Genomic DNA, 22,486 nt, shown 5'->3' on the forward strand with positions numbered 1-22,486 from the left:
TGGCAAACTGGCATGGAAGCACAGCCATTTATTGGTTGGGCTGGTGGAGGAGGGAACACAATTTGAACAAAATCTAAAAAAAGGATGGCAACAAAACAGGAGGATTCATGGTAAAGGGAGCAAACATGAATCCACACAACAATAAAACAAGCAGAAAAACTCAGGTTTTTTATCAGCGTTTACTAACCAAACCAAAAATACCCCTCCCCAAATACTACAATTGATGAAATGTCCAACTATCCAAGAAACCTGAAGAGGAATTTGAACAAGAGCTACTACAATCCCAACCAAACAATAAGGGTTAATCAATAGTAAACTAAAGGGATGGTACGAAGACCAGAAGTAGAAAAACCAGAGATAAACTAGAGAATTACAGGAATTTGACAGGAAAAGATCAGGGGGGAGCAGAGTGGGCCGGTCAGTCCTGGAAATGAATGTTTTCCTGGTGTGAGTAGTTGCGTGTTCCCTCCAAGTGTGTATTGGTGATTGGATCCGGCGTCTTCCTGTGTTAAGATTTGCAGGATCTTTTGTGTGTTCAAGAGTCTGACAGCAATGAACCATAACAAACTATTTCCTTCTAGTTCAGTGCTAGATTTAGGGCTGCGGTGGAATTTGGTTGTGTTGGACAATGGTTATAAAACAATCGATGAATTATGCACACGCTTTAAAAGCTCTCTAAAAGCTCTTTAAAGTTAATATTTTTCACGTTAAAAAAACATTCAAATTGTGTGTTCATATATTTGATGTTAGTCATTTTTGTGTGTAAAATGTAGCTGATCTGCAGGTTCTCACATCAATTTTCTAAAAGTTTCTATTTCTAATTCCGCTCTTTCTCCTTCTAAAACATGCAGATATTTGTTAACTAATCCTAATCACAAAAGTTAACAAAACCAAACATTTGTATTTTATGCCAACCGAAATTAGCAACATATTTTTTATACCAAACTGCTAATCAACGAAACTCCTAAGACAGGGCTGATCATTTTTAAATTAGGACATAAATTGTACTATTTTTATATTTAGTGTGACATTTCTTGAAATATATCTCAAAGGCAACATTGGGTTTGAATGAGACAACCTTATTAAAAAATATGAGGATGCTTAAAAGATGGTAAAATGCAATTATGTTTATATATGTATATATATATTCATTTTTTTCACTGAAAAATGTTTCCAAATGGTTAAGCTTAACTCTTAACCTTTCCCATTCATTCTTTATGGTAGTTCTTAACACTGCGGGTGTATTACACTTTTTCACCACAAGCGATATTTTGGGGGCGCTGTTTCCACATCGCCTTAGTAATAAGGCGATAGCATACAGAAAGAGAAAACAACAAGTTTGCGGTCAGATTAGATCCGATCGCTGTTAAAACACAAGAGCACAAGTTAAAGTCTGATGTAAATAAAATAAAAAAAATGACAGGACAAAGTTTCTAATTTGAAGACATTTCACTTCCCGTCATTGTTGAACATGAGGACTGAAACTCCAGCGGTGATAACAGCTGGGATGAGAGGAAGGTCTTCAAACTTTGTCCAGTTAAGTGTGTGTGTGTGTGTGTGCGTGAGGTGAACAGGGGTTACATTACATTTTCTATGCTATTTTTATTATGCAGGGGTTACAGTATTTCATTCTGCATTTGATGGATTATATATATATATATATGCAGGTATGTTGTATTGCAGGAATATGCAAAATTAGAGATCTGAGAAACTATTTAGCTGAAAGATCAGTGGAGCCACCTTCAAGCAGTGAGGACAACCAGCTGGTTGGATTTGGTGTGCATTCTAAGAAGACCTGGAGGGACGTCTGGGAGAAAAGAGAAGATGGATATGCACCATTTATCCTCAGGAAACAGGGGGTTTCAGACGCTAAAATGTCCTCCAGCAGTACCTGAAGACAAAAGAGGCTCAGACTCAGAGTTCTGCAGAACCTGTTCTTCCTAAACCTCCAGGTCTGTGGCAGACTAGACGTTCATGCTGACGTTAGTAAACATGCTAGAAATGATGTCTCCCATCTTTTCAGTGTCGTCTTTAGAGATGGAAGACGATGAAGAGTTGGAGAGAATGATGCTGTCTGTCTCTCCATCCAAACTCCTCTCTTTACAAGGTAAAACTAAATCACACACAAGTACACACCGAGTGTGAATGACTACTTCCGATTCCAACCTGATTGTTTTACTAAAGAGCAGGGAGATGCAGTGAAGAACATGACAGGACCAACATGTTTACCGACAATCCCAACCCAACCAAGTGAGCAGCACCAACGTGCACACGTCATGCATCACGTGTTATGTGTCTGTATGCAGAATAGTAGTACTTGTAGTTGTAAAACAGATAGTAGACTACATGTTAGTATTAGATCAGTCCTTTCTTTACACTAAGCACTTTTAAACGTGTCTGTTCAAATACAAACATATTCATATGTTTGCTTTATTTTTTCTTTCAGGTTCAGTGAGTATAGGTCTAGCCGCCGCCGCCGCCGCTGTAAACCAGGATCACCGTTTCCTTTCTTCTGTTTGCTGGTCGGCCACGTTCTGCTCTAATGCAGGTGTTTTGTTTGATTGCTTTTGTGATGCTGATGGTATTCATTGTTCGTCGTCGGGGGTAAATACAGAATCCTTTTATTTGCATGGGTTTGGTATGAAAATGATTGAAAGAAGCCCGTCTTAAAGAAGCAGAATTACAACAAAAGTACACGTCTGAACACGTCAGAGTAAAGTGGTTACACATGGATTATTACATCATAATGGTACTTTTCCTGGTCGATCAAAAGATTAAAAAAAAATGAAACTAATGATTCATTAATGATTTTCATACCACCGCTGTTCTATTGAGCATGTTTTCTTACATGGTTTTGAGTGTTTTGCACAATTACTACCAAAGAACTGTAAATGAGTTGGGCTTTAGTGATGGATATGTGTGTTTATCTGAATCCAGACCAGCCTGAGAGGTCCAGCTGTCCTGCTGCTACACATGCAGGTGAGTGTTGAGGATCATTTGTCAGCTGTGCTGCAGCGTCCTGCCTGTTTCTGACTGTCTTTTTTCTTCTGCTCCCGTGAAGACTCCTCTGCTTTGGAACTGTCCCAAAGTAGAACGGTGCCATCTTTAAGAAGAGTGCAGGATAAAACCTACAGTCAGTGCAATAAGTCTTGACAAAAATGCTAAGTACTACATTCATTTGGACTTTGTGATCATATTTTATTCAACAACAACTCGTGTTATTTTTGCAGCAGTCGTTGGAAGAACCTCAGCTCAGTCTGCAGCTCCTCCTCCTGCCCACTTTCAGCCAACGCCTGCTGCTCCACCACTTCCATGCTGTGACCCAGATGTCAGCAGCTGGAACTGCTCTCCCCAGCAGAGGATCTGGATGAAACCACAGATGGAAGCCTTGGGACTGTGGCCTGGGTCTCCACCTGTGAGTCATGCCATGAACATGATCTCCTTGGGGCATAACCCACCTCAGAACATCCTTAACTTTTGGAGACCCAGCAGCAGCTGTGGCATTAGCTCACTGAAGGAAGGGAAACTGTCACTGTGCCAGTTGTGACTCTCCCACCTGCTGCAGTGAAACCCCCCCCCCCCAGCATTGAAGCTCCTCTAACTAAGACTGTCGTTGAACAAACAGTGAAGGAGATTGTAGGTATGCAGCAGCAACAGCAGAAACCTTGGACAAAGACGACACACAACTGTCTTTACCTCGGTGATGGATCTTCTGTTCATTTCTGTTATCAGTCTGGGGATGTGAAATACCTCCACTGCTCCCAAAACTGACTCCAGATCTATGCAGCGGAAGGCCTTACCAACCCCCCAGGATTGCATTTGCAGACTTTGCTGTCACGCCATTTTTTGACAGAGGTAAAGGCAGCATTCATGGTCACACACACTGATTATGACAGGACTCCTCATGTTATCCTTCAATGTGAAAATATTTGTAACTTAGTTTGTGAAATCTATTTTGTGAAAACGGTTTTCTTACATTTTTATTCTTGAATTATTTAGTTTTGATAGAAAAAGCAAAATGTATTTACTCCTTCCTCAATTCATTTTACAAATCTTTAAAGTGCTTGTATTAATTTTTTGCATGTTTAAATCCTTCTGCCCTTTAGCTGTAAACACACGGTTGAACATGTGGATACATTTTGTGTTGAATACTGTTTATTTATTTATTACATCTTAATTTCTTTAGCTTAACAAAAATCACATTTATTATGCATTTTCCAAAACGTCTGACTGACTTCACTAACCGGGGTTCGAACTCAGTACCAAAGGATTTCATCACCTTGGACAGCGTTACACAAGCTGCAATTTGATTGGCTGTTCCGTGTTACAGGTATATACGGCTGGCGTGAGGCGAACGTGATGACCACTACACTACGGAAACGGCTCGTACCGCCGCGCTCTCACATTCTCGCCCTGTATGGTACGTCTCAACGCTACGGTGGTGATGAACCGCTAGAGAGATTTAGGTGGCGCTGATAAAACACAAGAGTAATCTCTTTGATTCCAAGTCAAAAAAACATAAATGTAATATTTACAAGTCAAAGTCTGACGTCTTTAAAAAAAATATCAACTGGACAAAGTCACTTCATGTCATTGCTGGCCATCAAAGGACTTTTACAGTTCGGTCATTCACTGGTAAATAATCGTGTACAAATGAAGACAAATCATCCGTAGAGAAAATGGTCTTTATTGGTTTTGTGGAAACAGGTTTATAGTTTGCACATACATCTAACAAGCGGGTCAAACCGGTCCCACTTCAGAGCATCTTCAAACACGGTTTTTCAGATTTTGTTGATATTAAAAGTTAAATTCTTCACAGACTATCAGTCGTCCTAAGAGCATTTTTCCTCCCAAAATGTCCAAGTATTAGCCCCCCTCCAAAAAAGAAAAGAAATTAGGGAAAATGTATTTTCAAATATAAATTAAAGAAAAAAGAAATATTGATTCGAATCCACTGGACACAAAAAATAAAAAGAAAAACATTTAAAATCTATTCTGCCATTACCGACAACTTACAATACTTTAATATAACCTTTCATACGTTTTTTTCTGTTTAACATCCAACATAAGTCTCAATATTTTATTCCACTCTTCTGTACAATCGTAGTCGAGGCACTTTTGACCTTTCACCTCTGTCCGGCTTCCCTCAGATCTCTGCTGCGGTCTTCACATGAGCGTGTGCACGATGACGCACAAACACACACCGCAGCAACGCGATCAGATCCAGTCCCAAAGCAAAGGAAATGCAGTAAAGTAAAGTCAATCGGGAAAGGAGAGACGCTTCCCGAAACTTCCCGACATCAACAGAAATCTGCTTTTCTCCAAAATGACGGAGGAACAACTGATTGATCCTGGAGCGGAAGATCCAAAAGAGACAAGCTTTCTGAGCTCAAACAGAGGATTGGATGGAGGGAACATCTTCTAAAAGGTTCATAGGAGACATTTTTCATTAAGAAATGAGCTCCAATTTGCTCAATTTGTAACTTTTCGTTCATGATAAATCCAACAGGAAATGCAAAAACACCAAAATAAAAGCATTTGTTTCTAATCTGAAAAGTATCAAGGTTAAAAAACTTAAAACTACTGACAAAGTCAGCATAACTTTGGATGGGAGGGTGACGCTTTTATTTACTGATAGTTCATTTTAAACTTGGAGTGAAGCTTTTACTTTGTCGTGTTTGGCCGCATGTTCGCTCCGAGCTCCGGATCCGATCAAGCTTCCCTCCACCGACAGACGACTTGAATGAAGACATGTCCGAGCGCACGACGGAGTCCGAGGGCCCGAGCTTTATGACTGATCTCTGTGGTGTTTGTAACAGATCTCCTCGGTCAGAGTTGAACCCAGCAGACGAACCTGCAGCAGCTTCAACGCTCCAGAGTTTTACAGCATGATCATTCCGCTTTCGTCGGATTCCTTCCGAGTGTTTGGATAAAAATGAGGGTGTTGGTGGGTGATGTGGAGACAGAGGAGCTGCTGGAAGTGGTTGTTCCGTTCATTTACGCACACGACGCCTTCCCGCTTCTCTGGAGGGGGGAGGGGTCACTTGCTGCCGTCTTCGCTCCGAGTCTTGTAGCTGCCGTTGTGCTGGACGCAGGGGGGCGGAGTCATGTCCTCGCTGTGTGAGGGGGAGTCCTCTCTGTCGCTCACATACGCCTTCTTGGCTCGGCTGTAGTTTTCCTCCACCTGAAAAGAGGCCAGACGTTCACGCCTTCCTGACCGCGTGGAAAACCCAGCAGGAATATTTCGGCTAGTTTGGGTCTGTGACGCGTGCTTTCATGTTGGTTTTAAAGGTTAAAAACACAAAAAAATACAACATTTCTGCTTATTTCCTTGACCATGAATACATCAGACGTTCAAGCAAATCATAATTTTATCGTCTGATCGTATAAAACGAGCAAAATCCACCTCTGCGTGCCGCTTTTTTCAGGCCGTCCCAGACGTTTATCTAGATCGACCTGCCCTCTTTAGGCCCAACCAGAAACTCACTTTGCATAAACAGACTGGAGGTAAGTTTCCTGCAGCGTTTCTGAAAAGAGCCGCCGATGCTCAACTTTCAGAAATGAGGAGGGAGCTGCTTTAATGAGCAGGCCGGTCCGGGACATTTCAAACGTGTCTAAACGCCGTCTGAAGCCGACACAGCAGTCTGCATCTGAAGAAGCTCTTCATGCTTCGTCTCGGATAAAGATTTTTTTTGGCGTTTTTTAACATGTTCTTGTGGCCGTTTTCTGTTGGATGACATATAATAAGAATTTCTTTGTTCAAACTGTTGGAAGTGAATAGAAAATACTCTGGGCGGGTCTAAACGTCTTGCAAAGCCTGCATTCCTTGACGCTTAATAGCAACATTAAATGCAAATGAACTCCTTCATGTATGTTTTTGTGTGATACTTTTGATTTCTCTACATAGAACAGAACCACATCTAAACACATGACATGACTGTAAATGTCACATTTGAAGATGTCTTTTTATGAAGAAAAAACCTTTCGTCAACATTAAATGCTAGTTTTTATTCACTGTTAAATTCTCACTGTAAACTTCTAAATATAAATCATGTCAACAGAAAAATAAAAACCAAGAGTTTGTCTTATTCCGAGGTACAAACCAATGTGGTTTTGATCAGGGAATAAATGAAATTGTAGTTTTCAGAAAGTTGAACCCGGGCCAGACTTTGGACATGCCTGATGTAAAACGGGGAGTCCAGGCAACAGTGAGGGAAAGGAGGGCGGGGTTGCTCCATGCCAATGGTCCCACCAACAACTCAGAGGAGAATTTTCAGGGACCTACTGCTGCTCTGCAGAAACTATGTCCTAAAAAACGTCAGGTTTTTCCAAAAGATGACAGGAGTGGGACTATAAGATCTACTACCATCCGGCCTGCTCTGGATTCGGTTCCGTTTTTTTTCCTTTGTCCGGCTCCGCCACGGAAAACCTTTATTTCCCAAGTTTCCAGACAGGCTGGACTAACGCACACATCCTCCGTCTGCACTTCTAACCACAATCAGTCCGTTTCACTGGGAGTCAAAACTTCCTGAATTTAAATTCAAAGAGTTAAGATCTGACCAGTTCTTCCAAATCCTGCAGCGGCGTTTCAGCTCACATCTTCAGTTTAGTAAAAACAGACAAACTTCGGTGACCTCAGTGCAAAATCACAAACAACCTGGACCCTTCGAGGAAAACGACGAGCGTTTTAGATTCAACCTGAAACGACTTCCTGTTTTTTATTGATCAGAGAAAAAAAAACCTACAAACGGGCCAAATTTCAAGAAACACACAGAACCTCTCAGCTTGAAGAAAAACATTTGGGTTGCTTCACCACTTCCAGAGCCTGAGAAACTGCAGAATGTGACAAAAGGTGTCAGCAAAACGAACGCTTATCAAGATAACGCCGCCTTTGTTTAGGCATCAAACGAGCGTTCAGATTTTTATCAACAGAAGAAAGAAAATAGAGCGCGATAAGCCTGAACACCTTTATCTCACACCTTTCTGGCAGCGAGCAAACTGAGGACGAATGGAAACTTTTTCACAAAAGAATCAGCTAAATGTGTTGTGAGAACCTGCAGATCGGCTACATTTCACACAAAACACGACTCGTGAATACAAAAGAAGCATGAACAAATGTCCACTTTTAGACCAAATTCTGCATCTAAAGGGCAGCAATTCCACCATAACACTAAATCTGGCACAAACTGATCATTTCTGGAGCCTCCCACCTTCATCTCAGTTCTTCGAAAATCCCCCTGAACGGCTGCAGATCTTTTTAAGGATTATTAATAAAGGTATGCAGATCTGAACTGACCTCAAACTGAACTGTTGACACAGATCTTTTCTGATAGTTGGCCTGTTTTTGATGCAACCTTTTTCTCAAGCCCCCAGAAAGCGGGTTGCTCGTTTGATTCCTGCAGGATTCTCAGATCACGCAGCGTTTTGCTGCATTTTCATCACAGACGAAGCAGCTTTTCTTTTCTGTATTGCTGAACGCTAATCTTAAACTCCAAAGAAAAGTGTGTTTTTGGAGTTTTTCTGATGATGGAGGACACGTATAAAAAAGAAAATTCAGCTTAAAATTGTGTTTTTTAGAGTATTTCTTTATGCAAATCATTATGAATCAGGAGCAGACGAAAAAACCTTTCAGGAAAGGGGGCGGGGCTGCTCTTTGCCAAAGGTCCCGCCCACAACTCAGACGTGGATTTCTAATGAAAAATCCTGGAAAACCAAACCGTTTTGTTGGGACTAAAAACGGCAAAGACATAGTTAGACCACTGGGAACGCTTTGAAAATAGATGAAAAGATGATCGGAGTGGAACTTTAAACAAGAAAAATGAAATTTATCTATCAAACTCTGATTGCAGGCATGTTCCTCAACCTCATTAGTGTCACGCAGAATTCAGGGTCAGTTCATGGTATTTTATTTTGAAAGACACCAGCCTCTGCCTCACAAAAAGCTTGTTTTTTTATTCATTTACTGAATATAAAATATGGTGTTTAAGACTAAATCCAGGCAAAATCTTTCTGAGAAATTAAATGTTTAGGTAGAATTTGCTTTTTTGGTGTTTTTTTAAATAAGGAACTTGTAGTTTTTTATTGGTGTAAAAACTTCTTTTTTTTTTAGAAAAGTTCTTTTAAGGTGGTAAAATCTAAACTTACACAACTATTAGTAATAATCTGATTAAAAACCTTTGTTCAACCTATTTATGTCTTACTGCTTTAAATCTATATTTAGGGGTGAATAGGAGAAGTTTGGTTCACGTTATCGACGACTCCTGACAGATTTCAGATCCTGAATTTAATGTTTACGACTAAACTTAATTCTGCTGCAAACTTTGAATTTATTTCACTGGTTCACAGCATCAAAGTCACATTTCCTACTTCCATGTATTTAGTTTAAACCTTCCATATGCTTGACAATTCAGGTTTTAATCACGTGATCTTCGCTGTTTTTTTCTTCTAAATCCTCTTCAGTTTGTAGGTGTTCTATATTTCAGGAGTGAGCGTCAGCACCTTGGCCGTTTTGGGTCTGTTCTTCATCCTGTCGCCGTCTCTGCGGCTCCTCTTCCTGGACGTGGAGCGCTCCTTCCTGTCCCGGCTGCGCTCCCTCCTCTTCTCCCTCTTACCGCTTCACGCAAAACAGAAAACACAGGGACAACCTCACAGACGGCATCTCTGAAGCACAGAGCACGGCTGAGATGATGGCCGCTGATGGAGTTTGTAGACCTGAAGGCTTGTGGTGCGTTTACCGTTTGGGTGAGGGGGATCTGGGTTTCCTTCTGGGGCTCCTGGACCGCTCCTTACTCCTCCTTTTGTGGCCTCTGCCCAGAAAAAATAAAAGAAAGAAACTTCTTAAAAGCATTTACTGATGCTTTACAGCCAAAAAAGCAGTTGGACAGACGTGTGGAGAGACGGTTTCCACATGGGTTTGTTTGTTTCACTCACATTCAACTTTGCAGATCAAAGCTGTCATGTTTTCAGGAAGACACACATTTCTCAGTGCTTTCATGTTTATAGGAATTGCAATAAGATATATTTAGGAGAGGCCCTCTGCTGGAAAGTTTGAGAAATTTTACAAAATGTTTATTCAACTAAAAGTAAAAAAAGTTTCTCCTTAATTTTGTGTTTAACTTAAAACAGTCCTAATCAGGTAATTCAGAAAATAAATGTAACCTCTGTTTCTCATTCACTCATGGATTGTACGTCATGGCTTAAAATTTGCAACCATTTAATTTACGTGATGTGTTTAAAAGCCTTAAAGCAGATAGATGACGTATTTTAGGACTTTTAACTGAGAGCTTTTTGTTTTGACCATCAGTCTTATTCAGGCAAACTGTACGTTACATTTTTTTAGAGCATGGCGACCCCTACTGGCAGAACCAGGAACAGCAGGACAATTCAACATTTTATTAAAGCACAATCTCAAAATTTGTACAAAAGCTGGGATATAATTAAACATCATTTGCAAACCTGGAGCGACTCCGGGCGTGCCTTTTGTCTTTAGAGCGAGAGCGCCGCCTGTGGCCGCTTCTGGAACTGTGAGTGTCCCCGCCTTGCCACGACCTCTGTGAAGATCTGCTCCGGGGGGGGTTAAATAAAAGCCGTTATTTACTGGACAAACAGAGCATTTTCCTGCACAAGAAGAGAACGCGGCGCTCACCGGTGTTTCGAACGAGACCTCTTCCTGTGTGATCTCGAGTGCGAGTGTGAGCGCGAACGGGAGCGCCGCATCCTCGGACAGCGACCGGACGAGTGCGTCTTTGCCTCTGTGAGCAGCGGAGCGCCAGCATCAGCAGGTGAACACCTTCAGCTGCGCCACCACCGTGCAGCAGATCTGGATTCCGTACCTGGCTCTATGGCAGCGGCGATGGTGACCTGAGCTTCCCTCACCCTCTTCATCACACTCTCCAGTTCCTTGGCGGCAGCCTGTGGCGTCAGCTCTGGAGGCTTCACGATGGCGTTGTTGGAATGATTGACCCTGCAGGGAGAAGCCACACTGAACCCCAGGGCTCGGCTCAAACCCTTTTCCTAAAGGAAGACGATCTCCTACTTGAGAGGTCTGTCTCCAAACATGACTCCGTTGAAGGTCAGGGCTCTGGCGACGGAGTCCTGCTCCACGAACTCCACGAAGGCGAAGCGCGTCGGTTGGGTCTCGTCTCCGGCCATCCGCACAAACTTCACATCTCCCACCTGCTTGAAGAACTCCAGCAGCTGGTCTGCGGTGGTCGTCTGCAGGGGAGAAGCAGAATCCTTTAAATGTGAGTTTAGAAATACAAAGAAGGAAAAGCAGCAAATCAGAAACGTTTTTCCTCACCTTTAATAGATGTAAACTTCTTTTTAACAGAAAAAAAATTCTCCTTAACTGTAAATCTGTGGTCAAAGTTGCTGCAGGCGGTTTTTTCCACCATTTAAGGTGGAATTCCCCTCACCTGTAACGCAGCGCAGTGGTTACCTGTGAGTTCAAGTTGCCAACATAAACTGTCCTCCTGATCTCATCGATTTTGGAGGGATCGACGTTTCCCATGAGAGGCGGCTGGGCGATCACCGAAGACGTGGGGCTGAGGCCAGCGGAAATGCGATTCACTAAAGGGAGGTTTAGCTGGAAAAAGAAATCACAGCACGGGTTTTAAGGAGGCCTTGCATGTCTTTTTACGCCAAATAACATGCTTTTATTTTATATGTTTACAGTAAACACGGTCTGAAGAATAAAATCAGACTTTTCTGCGTTTTTGAATGAGTTTGCACCGCTGTTTTAAAATGGCCTTGTTCTGAATAGTGTTTTTTTCCTATGTGTAGGAAGGTTTTTTAGGGGTGGGGAATGGCTTTGTGAATAAAACTAAACACTGGATTGACAAAAAGGATGTTTGTTAACCCTTTAAATTCAAATTCAGATACAAATTAATTTTATTTATTTAGCACCTTTAATGACAAGAAAGACAGCTCAAGGTGCTGTACATAAAAACAAAAACAAATGCAATAAAATACATTAAATTAGCCCCGCACAATAAAATACACAAAGACAAACACCAGTGAAAAATAAGTGAATAAAATAAAGAGAAACCAGACGGCGCCGTCTGCCCTGTCCTCCTATTGGCAGGGGTATCAGTATAGACCCAAACACCCCAGCCGAGGGTGAGAAAACACTCGTAAACAGTCTAATTTGAAATAAAATAAATATGTGTTAAAATATCATAAAAAGTATACAAGTAAATTCTAAATTAAACAGATATGTATGTCAAAAAATAATTCTAGACTAAGCAAATAAGATGTGATAAAACGTAAAAAGAAAGAAGAATAAATAAATATAAGAGTAAAAAATAGTAGATTAAACAAGTAAAATGCTAAAATGATGTAATAAAACATCATAAAACATAAAAAGATATAAAATCTAATTAAAAGCTAATTTAAAAAGGTGTGTCTTTAGTTTCTTTTTAAAAACCTCCACAGTAGATGATAGGGTCAGCGATGCCTCCACGAACATCAGCGCAAACGCTTTTCTCCGCAACAGAACCAGCTGGTTTGTGTTGATTGCATGAACACTTTGCTACTGTGAAGTGTTGCATATCAGCGCAAGACGGCTTCTCTCTGCTTCAGAATCTGCTGAAATTGAAGGTGTATTCAAAAGTCCGTTGGTTCCGGACCCAGTTCTGAACCTCGCAAATTGGTCTGTATTCAGACTGCCGTCAACCGGACATTTCTGTTTCAAACCTAAAACTTGTAAACATAACCACGCGAGTAAAGATCTCGTCGGTTATTGGGGGCGGGGCAAAGCAACGAGACAAAGACTAACAGAAATCCGACAATCCTTCTTGGGCTAGTTCAAGCTTTATATGTCGGGGATTTCGATTTTGAACGTCTGCATGTAGTAAGGGACAACACTGTTGACTTACACCCGGGGTTCATTGCGTAAACGGTTGAGGGGTGATGGCAGGTGATAAAATGTCAAGCCGGCGTTTAAAGGGTTAACTTTAGCCGCCAGAAGTCTGCTTGAAGAAACAGGGAGTCTACACCCTCCTCGATGTTTTAAGCGTGGAGGGAAAGGCATGCTTTGACTCCGTTTATTTACAAACCAACGTCATCTGAAAGCGCAGCGGTGATGCGACGCTGACACGAGAAGCCGACATCTGTTGATTGATGTTGATCACATAAACGGTTGAAGGGTCGCTGCGGGACAAAGAGCGCCTGTTATGTGGGCGTCGCCGACCACATCTCCAGGGTTAAATGGTTAGAGGTAAATTATATGAGGAAAACTCACGATTTGCAGTATTAGTTATATTGCAAAACAACCAAAAACTTGATATCCATTTCACTGCAACAGAGTAATTTAAATGAGTCGACATAACTTGAATTACACTCCAAATAACCCTCGTCTATAGGAGGCGAGCGTCTAACATAAAAGGGCTCCACCTGATTGGTCAAACGCATAAAAGGGATTTCTTTGATCGGTTAAACACTTCAAGCTGCCATAAGATTGTTTTAGCACATTTACGGTGACTTTTGCGAGATTTGACTGCGCAACAAAACGATAAATTTGCGATTTATTTTCCAGGCCTTACTCTTCAGCTAGGCTGACCGGCGGACACACGACGACAGTTTCTCACATTTTGAAGGGGACTTGGAGTCGGAATTGGCAGCAAACCTCCGCCAGGAATCAGACTGGGCACGGGGGGGACGGGTGCCAAGAGAGACAGAGCCTTGGCCTCTTCTGGGATTTTTCCTGCGGGACAAATTGGATATTAGAGTGGGCAGAAGAGCCATTTTCCTCTAAAGTCTCCTCTATATCTGCACAATTAGCCCACTGTATTCTAGAGAGAAAAAAGCACATAAACCTCCCCCACACAAGTTTTATGCTGTCTAATACTCAAGCCGATTATTATTTTGGCTTTAAATACTCTTCTGTGAAACTAACATGGTGTGATTTTAAAAAAAAGAAGCTTTTTTAGAAACAAACAGGAGCACAGATTTGTCCTTGAACTCTTTTCATTAAGTAAGACAAAGCAAAGAATGAGTCAACACTTTGATGCATGGGTCACCTGTACTGGAAACATATTGGGTCATGAACCATACGATATCAAGCATGGGCGCTTTCTTTTCCGCGGGGCGATCGTTTCGCAGTGTTGGAAAGGTGTGCAACACAACAACCCCAATGGCTGCATCACTAATAGCACACAGGACATCAGATACAGAAAACAAAAAAACAACAATTTTAAGAACTGTGGGAAATGTTAGCCATGACTTAGCTGTGTAAGAAATCAATTATATTCTGAAAGGAAATGTGTTTTTCTCATGTCAATCTGCCTCCTTGCAGGAGAGGAAGACAAAAAGAGCAGAACTGCAGAGATTTAGCTTAACTTTCAACTTTCTAACAAGTTTCCCTCTATAGAGAGCTGTGGGAACCATCTTTCAAAACAAAACATCGGCATTAAAGACCCCCTCCGATTAAGAAAATGTGGCATTTTTCTGATGATGAATAAACATAATTCACGTTAAAAATAAAAAATTTAAGTGTTCATTCAAATCGTGAATCAGGAGCAAACTATTTTTCAAACAGCCGGCACTTCTGTGACTTGAAAAGGACGCCACCTGTGCGCCAAATCGGAGTCCCCGATTGGTCAAAGTTCAACTGCTTTTGTGCGTAGATCCTGAAAATGGGTGTAAAAACACGCAGGGCGACGCGTGAACACCAAAATTTTGAACGCAGACGCCTGAAACACCCATATATGCGAGTTTACATAGACTTGGAGCTCGGTGTGAACGTAGCAGCAGTATAGTTTTGAGCCCGACTCCAATTTTGCTCGATATTTTTGTTGCATCAGTAATGATAGGCTGTGGGTGTGAGGGGCTGTAAACTAGCGGGAGCGCATGTAAACAGAGAGCTCTCAGTAACGGGGAGGGGAGGCTCTCCGCTCAGAGGTGAATTCCTAATGAACTAATGCTGCCCTGCAGAAACTATGTCCTAGAAAACCACACGCTTATTGATATTGGCTAAAAGAAATGGCATAATTATACCCTAAAAGACCACTGGGAACACTTTAAACAGATCAAAAGACGATTGGAGAGGGTCTTTAAATAAATAAATAAAACAATATAGCATGTGTTATTATGAGCTGATCAGTTCTGCATTGGAAAACCTGGTTCTTAGTGCAAATATGAAGTACAGATTAAAAGATGCTTCCAACACTAGTCCTCCACTACAACAACAGTCGCAGGAGAACAACAGTTAGCCGTCCTCCTAGCCCTCCTTGTGTGCCACACATCCCAGCGATGTGTCGTAGCAACCCGGACAGAACTCAACCACACACAAGCTGCAGCAGAAGGAGAGAGGGGAGGGGAGGGGGTTGGATAACAACCAAAATAACAAACAAAAATAACAAAGATAAACACAGCGCTACAGATCAGCAAAAACTGTAGTTTCTAAATAGAGACAGTAGAGAGTGGACAAAATGGAATAGTGTGAAAGGAAACAAACGGAAAATAAAAAAAATAAAAATAAAAAAAAAGAGACAAGGTGTCCATCTTGGAAGGTTCAGCTGGCTATTCTCCGGGTCACATTCCCCCTTGAAGGCTGCGTTGGCCCGATCGGGGGGTAGTGGCTTGGAAAACAATGCCTGACTCAGGCTAGTGTAGTGTAACAGCTGGGCCAGTCTAGTCATCTGATATGCACACATAATCACACAGAAAAAACATACAGAACCAAATTAATAAACTCTGTAGCCATCCAGCACCAAGATAGGAGGACAAAAAGCATCAGGTTAGTGGTGACATCATTGTGACTGTACAGAAATGGAACAGTGGCACCCAGAAGGATGGGGAGACTATTAAAAAGGAGCACCGTAAAATGAATGGAAGATGGGTTGAGTGTTGCAAATGACTTGAAAAAAAATTTAAAAATTCACAATCTCTATGTTTAATCAGTCAGAACCACCTTGTGACACCAAAACATGAACCTTTTCTGGGTGCTCTGAGAAACTAGCTAGCCATAAAAAAAACCCATCACCTGTGTCAGATTCTAAATATTTCGGTGACATAATTGCCCACCTGGCTGTACGCACGAACCACCCCCATAAATAAAAACACCGAGGTAAAAGAGAGTCATCTGAGATTGACACTCACCTTCAGCACATGGGACTACTATCAAAGCTCTGTCAATAAAAACAGTGTTGGTCAGATGTTGCGCCACACCAACACTGGAAGGCTCTCGATACTTTATGTAACACACTTTGGATGAAAAATTCAGAGTTGTGTTGCTGTTGATAAATAAAGGAGAAAAAAATAAAAAGACATGTTACTTAAAAATATCACACCTCAGCGTTCTTAGCTAAAATAGTAGGGCGGACTTGCGATTAGGCCACACATCCGCGATGTTGCCTGACGCCTCAGGCCGAGGAAGGACGCACTCACTCGGGCGGATAGAGGCGCAGCTCCTCGATGTCTCCTAAAAAACCGAACAGGGTTCGCATTTGCTCGCTGCTCACAGCCGAGGACAGATTGGTGACCTGGACGACGGTAGTCCCAGGTATCCCGCTCATTGTAAAAATAAAAATAAATACGTTATATTTAGGTCTGTCGGAATTCTTTATTTTCTACCTTTTCTCAATTAGCCTTTTGGGCACAGCGCACCCTGTAGGGTGAAGCGGGAAATGTCACTCTTCTTCGTGGGTTTAAGCAACAACGCAACTAGCTGTGAGGCTCACCAGCTCCCCCTAGAGGTGGACATGCCTCATAGCTGCACTTTGAGTCAAAAAATGTGTCACAGCAGCAATTTAAAATACACAAAAATACATTTATTTATAGGGTAATTTGTAAATTTGTCACTGTAAATAACAAATGTATTCTGTGAAAGAGAGAACACAAAACACTTGTTAGATGTGGTCACGACTGAACGATCAAAACTGAAAATGTGATTTGATGGGGAAAAAATCTAGACAAAGCAACATTTATGATCTTTGGTAGTCGAAAGATCAACACAACAGTGGAAGTTATGATAGAGGACATACATATCAGAAGAGTGGATGAGATTAAATTCCTCTGTACTGTAACTGACCACAAAATTAAGGTGGAAATGTTAAAAATGTTGCTGAAAATATCAATAGGCAAAAATAAATATTTTTCAAATTACATTATATATATATATATATATATATATATATATATATAGTACAATGCAAATGATTTATGAAGCTGAAAACACAGAAGATGCAAAAACTGTTTCAGGTTCAGGAAAGAGAAGAAGAATGACAACATGTGTAAGAACAAAACCAAAATATATAAATGTATTTCTGTGTATTTCTGTGTGTAGGCTGTGGAATAAAATGTAGGAAAGTATAAAAATGAGTAAAAATGTGACAATTAAAAAATATACAAACTGAACATTTATAGAGGTATAAATTCGAAAATTGAGAGTTCAAATGGGACGATGATACAGTAAACCATGAATCGTTCCTTGTTGGTATTATTTCTTTAATTTTTTTATTTAGTTTATGAGAAAAATGGTTATATAATTATGTGTAAAAGCATATGCATCGTAAGACTGCGGGTGGAATTTAAGATTTTTCTTCTACAACTCCTTTTTGAGTACAGTGATCCCTTGCTATAACGCGGTTTGCTTTTCACGGTTTCGCTACTTCACGGATTTGCATCGTGCATTGTGTTCTGCATTCTGATTGGCTAAAAAGTCACTCCGCTTCCTCTCTACCTGTGCGTCAATAACGTTGCAGTTTAATATGTGCACGTACGTAAATCAGCTTGCCAAATTTTCACTATTATGTACAAATTCTCTTGATGGTGGCATGTCGGTGTATAAGGATCTTTTTGCAAAGCAGAAAAAAGAGCGACAACAACAACTGCTCTTCTCCCGAACAAACACAGCTGCACCGCGGGCTTCAACAGAAGAAAATACTGCAGAGCGGAGTCAGGATGCAGCGGCTCAGTCTGTAGAGCAGTGAAACACACCTGAGTCACTATTTGTCCAACTGTACTTTGTATTTTTTTCATAATCATTTTTAAATTTTCTCCCGTTTAGTCCAATACTCGGGTCGCGGTGGGCGGGGCTAATCTCCGCGATTTGAAGCCTTCTGTTCACATTCATTAAAATTATTATTTGACAGTACAGTACAGTTATTTGTTGAAAAAAAGGTTTCTAAAGTACTTCTATTTGTGAAACAAATGCTTGAGCCTGCAAATTGGTTTGTTCTTTCTTTTCAATGTATAATAGAGGATTTAATTGTTTAATAATAGTTTAAAAAAATAAAGGTTTGTACTTCACGGATTTTGCCTATCACGGGGTCTTGTTGGAACGTAACCCCCGCGAAAAACAAGGGTTTACTGTACGTAATCACTTTTGTGTTACTTGTTTTTAAGTATTTTACTTTGAATTTAAAAATAAAAGGACATCAGTCAATCAAACTATTTGGAATTAAATTACAAGAAATTAATCCAAACCGATGAAAAGAGACCAAATGTATCTAAAAACTGAAGGTAATCAGATTACACTTAACTACTGTAACTCTGATAGTTTAATGGCCCAAGTCCTTCACAAGGACGCTTTTTTCTTCTTGCCTGCTTAGACATTGTTCAATTTTGTATTGTTTTTTCCTCTTCTAGAATTGTCCAACACATATTTAAGATCTGTAAAATAAAATGCACGTTTCTTCTGAACTACACGATGCATAATTACAAATATTCATACAGCTTTAAAAATAACCTTTTCGTGAATGAAAAGTGAAAATTGCTTGAATAAATATTCAAAACTTTACATTAGTTTTGCACCTATGAGAAAAAATGTAAGTAATATATTGTTTTTAGTGCTCTGCGCTTTCATTCTAACATGTGGAAATACTGGAAAAGTCGCCTTTCTTAATCTGTCCTTACAGCTAATTTAAATGTGCATCTGATTGTAGTTTTTTGCTTTTTATCATAACCCGGGACTGCATCTTTAATTGTATTGTGTTTTTGCTTCTTCTGACTGATGGAACTACAAGTCCAGACTAGGAGCTGCACTTCCAGAAGAAAATGCAGGGTTGAATGCTATACTGCTGAATGAAAATGAAAAAGGATAATAATTAGCAAAAAAATAAATAAAAAATAAAGAAATGATCAAAGTTGACCATAAATAAAGTGAAAAAATCACAATAACAAAAAAAATATGTTTGTGAAAAAGGCCTGCACCGGGTTTCAAACTGGCAACCTTGTGTGTGTGTGTCCACGTGTAACGCTGAAGCTGAAAGGGCTGAACATTTTAATAGTTGAATGGTTAAAAAATAGCTGAAAAATTGTAGGAGTGAAGCGCCAAAAAAATGGTGGAAGATACTTTAATAAAGAAATAAAAAAAGAGCAACAGGAAAACAATGGGTTGAATGCCGTATAGCATTATAGATGTACAGCATTCAACCAAATAAATTGCAGCAACATTGTTTGCAAAATCCCATTTTATTCATAAAAGATAAACCCAATAAAGGAAACAACAGACAAGAATCACTGTTAAACAGAATTAGTTTATTTCCCACAGGTTATTTTTGAAACGGATACTTCTGTACAAAATCTGGAATGTTGGGTAAACTTGAACCAATCATTTCATTGTGACCGTTTCCGCAGAAACCTTAAAAACTCTAGCTTTACATTGAATTTGGCGCCCCTGCTTTGCAATTTATTGCTGCTTTTACAATCGCAAGTCACTAATGCCATATTTGACACTTCATTTTTTTCATTAAAAAAAAAAAAAAAAAAAAGAGTATTTACAATTTGATTAGTAAGGTCTAATACCCACATACGTCTGCTAAATAAATACAAAGTGGGGGCTTAAGAAGCAAACCAATGTGGAACATTTAACAGAATATTTTATCTCCCGTAATTGTCTAAAATAATCAGACAGTTTTTTGTTTGTTTTTTAACTGTCATGAATATAAAGTGACTGTAAACCCAGAAATGAATCTCCCTAGTCTTAAAAAGTTAAAACTAATCGGAACATGACATGAAAAATAACGTTTCTTCAGTGTAAAAATGCACATCCTGTCATTTGCTCTGGATATTTGTCATTCGCCACACTTCATTTAAACCAGCTCCCTTTCCACAACTCTAAAAACAAAATGTTAAAAAGAATCTCCACAGTGTTTTTAGTTCGATTTGACAGTGGCTTAAAAAAAAGCAGAAGACATAATCTGCTTTGGATTAAGTCTGCTCCGTTTATATTGAACAACGGGAGCAAGATGCGCTGCTGGATTTTGAACTAGCTACGAAAAAAAACAAGAGGATCGGAAACGAGCCCCACCCAATCAAAGCCCGGCCAGTCGAAGCCGATCCTGCTGGTTTGTCTCAGCCAATCCAAAAGCAGCTCAGCGTTTGCATTTCATCCCAAAGTTACACAACACATCCGGCACTCGACAACAATCGGTGAACGTGTCGACATGTTTAGATTTACCTTTAAAGCACTACTTTACATGATCATGTGCCATTTCGTTACCAAAAAAAAGGAGTAATTTCACAGTATAAATTCATGTAAAATTATCAGGGTTTGTTTAAAAATCATGTGTGAATTAAAATAAAGGTTTTTTTTAAGTATTGCTCTCTGCTGCTGACGTACTGTGGAAATGCGAGTATTGCTCGGGTCGTAGGGGGTCAAGCGTCCTCCCCGGTTAGAACAGTTCGAGGTCTATGGCACTTTGCGTCTCCCAACGGTTCTGTGCGGCGACAGGAAAACAAAAAAGCTGCTCAAGAAGTGAGGCGTGATCACACTTTTTCGAGACGAAAAATTAAAAAAGGCAACCTGTGGTCTCTTCCCATGCAAAAAAAAAGAAAAACTGCCAGTCACTTACGGAAAATATATCCCTCAGATGTCTTTCCTAACCAATCAACCTCTTACCTTCACTTTCACAGCTTTACCAATTTCTTTTTTTTTTGTGTGTGGAAAAAACTTGTTTTGCTGGGAGGGATGGTAAAAGCTTCCCCAACCCTCTGCTACATCGGACGGGTTTGACGTCCAGGTGTGTTCTTGGAGCTGAAGCGAGGCTCAGGCGCGCCGCAGGATTTCCACAGAACCAAAACGCCTCCATGATCTACATTCGTCTCCTCCACACCGATGACGTGACACAGTCCTCCAGAAGAGGCTGCCGGACAAACCAGAAACTTGTTTCCACTCCTCAAAACTGAAGAAAAAAAAAAAGGCAAACTGGAGGAGAATCAAGGGAGCTCTGCCCCCTAGTGGTCAGCATCAAATCCATCTGATGTCAAAAATAAAAATAAAAATGTGGTTTTGGATAAAAAGTATGATCTGTACAGAGACCACAGTTGAGTCTTTGCATCAGAGCATGTCATATCTTCAGCTTCTTTGTATAAAAAATATATATGTATATATATTTATATACACCACAGTGACGGCCTTCTGAGGACTCGTGCTCGCAGGTGTTTGCTGCGTTCGCGCTTAGATCCACTTCACGCAGTGGTTTCTCCCGTTAGATCGGTTCCACAGAGACGTCTGCGCGTCTCCACTTTGAATAGTCCCAAAAGGTGCCGGACGAGTCTTTTGTGTGTACAAAAAATGCGAATGTCGACCCCCCGCCCCCATCCACCCACGATCCGCTCAAGTCTATGCTTGCACTTCCCGTACGATCAATAAATCCACAGTGGTTGGAAATGTTTTCAGGAGGGAAACGGCGATCCCGTGATCGATATTCACAAAGCTGTATCCGTTAGCCTGCAAGACAAGGAAACGGGTTTATTTCTCGTTAAAAAGCGGACAAAACGTTGGTGTAAACTGTCGTTACCCACTCTGTACCCAATATTAACCACTGACTGTATATGAGAACTGGACTGAGTGACCCCTCCCTCCCAAACAGGAAGTACCCACTGGCTTTAAGAAGCTAAAATCCCATTGACCTTTATAGAGAAATAAATTCTATTAGTAACCATTCTTGCTCTGATAGCTTTTTTTAAACATGTTCTTGATGATCCTCATATTATTTCATGTTCTATTTTCTGTAGCACAGCTTATTTATGTTATGAGGTGGCCAATCAGATGCCACAATCAAAGTAGGTGGAGCCTGTTGGCCCCCCACATCCAACGTTGAAAATCTTTTAACACATATGTGTAGCCCGCTTTCAAGTGGTAGAGGTGAGGACTTCCAAAAAGCTCCCTCCTGATATAGCAAGAGTGGTTGCCATAGAAACTCAGACCGCCAATGCTGCTTACTGAAGCCGTCTGGCTCCAAAGTGGCGACGACCGCATCACGAAAACAAAACAAAAACAAAGGCGACTGAATTTAGGTGATTTGGTTGGAACCAGAAGTAAACCATTTTCTATGGGTGATGTCACACTCGCTCACTCCAGTTCTCATATACAGTCACTGGTGAAACCGCAAGGCAGGATACCTGAAGGATTTTGTCTCCAGGCTGAAGGACTTTTGAAGCTGGGCCCTCAGGTTGAACCCTTGTCACAAAAATGCCCTGCAATGAAACAGAACAGAGATTTCCATTGACGTTCTTATCTTAAAACAAACAAAAACAAAGT

The 22,486-nt window shown here is 40.7% G+C and overlaps 2 protein-coding genes and 1 long non-coding RNA gene across 9 annotated transcripts in view; 1 reads left to right on the forward strand and 2 right to left on the reverse strand.

Annotated features, from left to right (window-relative positions):
- Nucleotides 1-155: 155 nt before the first annotated feature.
- LOC110016034 lies at nucleotides 156-4,939 on the forward strand. Its single transcript, XR_002874361.1, has 2 exons — nucleotides 156-3,133; nucleotides 3,231-4,939. It is a non-coding gene; the product is annotated as an uncharacterized LOC110016034 (long non-coding RNA).
- srek1 (splicing regulatory glutamic acid and lysine rich protein 1) lies at nucleotides 4,672-16,629 on the reverse strand. Of its 4 annotated transcripts, XM_020707494.2 has the most exons (13): nucleotides 16,387-16,616; nucleotides 16,099-16,232; nucleotides 15,144-15,638; nucleotides 14,019-14,143; nucleotides 13,587-13,702; nucleotides 11,438-11,584; nucleotides 11,036-11,214; nucleotides 10,833-10,963; nucleotides 10,646-10,751; nucleotides 10,456-10,563; nucleotides 9,735-9,806; nucleotides 9,499-9,613; nucleotides 4,672-6,184 (listed from the first exon to the last, which is right to left on the reverse strand). In XM_020707494.2, exons 4-13 carry the CDS (start codon nucleotides 14,062-14,064, stop codon nucleotides 6,041-6,043), a joined length of 1,164 nt encoding a protein of 387 aa, XP_020563153.1. In that variant the 5' UTR covers nucleotides 14,065-14,143; nucleotides 15,144-15,638; nucleotides 16,099-16,232; nucleotides 16,387-16,616; the 3' UTR covers nucleotides 4,672-6,040. The 4 variants fall into 4 exon arrangements, with proteins under 4 accessions (XP_020563153.1, XP_020563152.1, XP_020563151.1 ...); XM_020707493.2 differs by having other exon boundaries at nucleotides 14,019-15,638; XM_020707492.2 differs by lacking the exons at nucleotides 14,019-14,143; nucleotides 15,144-15,638 and having other exon boundaries at nucleotides 16,387-16,629.
- Nucleotides 16,630-19,458: 2,829 nt separating this feature from the next.
- erbin (erbb2 interacting protein) overlaps nucleotides 19,459-22,486 on the reverse strand; it is a 64,769-nt gene continuing 61,741 nt past the window's right edge. For all 4 annotated transcript variants that reach the window (XM_023961205.1, XM_023961204.1, XM_023961203.1 and 1 more), the window contains 2 exons: nucleotides 22,348-22,422; nucleotides 19,459-21,673 (listed from right to left, as the gene is read on the reverse strand). In XM_023961205.1, coding sequence (XP_023816973.1) covers nucleotides 21,566-21,673; nucleotides 22,348-22,422 — 183 coding nt within the window. In that variant the 3' untranslated portion in view covers nucleotides 19,459-21,565. The remainder of the gene's footprint in view (nucleotides 21,674-22,347; nucleotides 22,423-22,486) is intronic.

This window comes from Oryzias latipes, chromosome 12 (assembly GCF_002234675.1).
Source record: "Oryzias latipes chromosome 12, ASM223467v1".
In the NCBI taxonomy this organism is placed as follows: Eukaryota; Metazoa; Chordata; class Actinopteri; order Beloniformes; family Adrianichthyidae; genus Oryzias; species Oryzias latipes.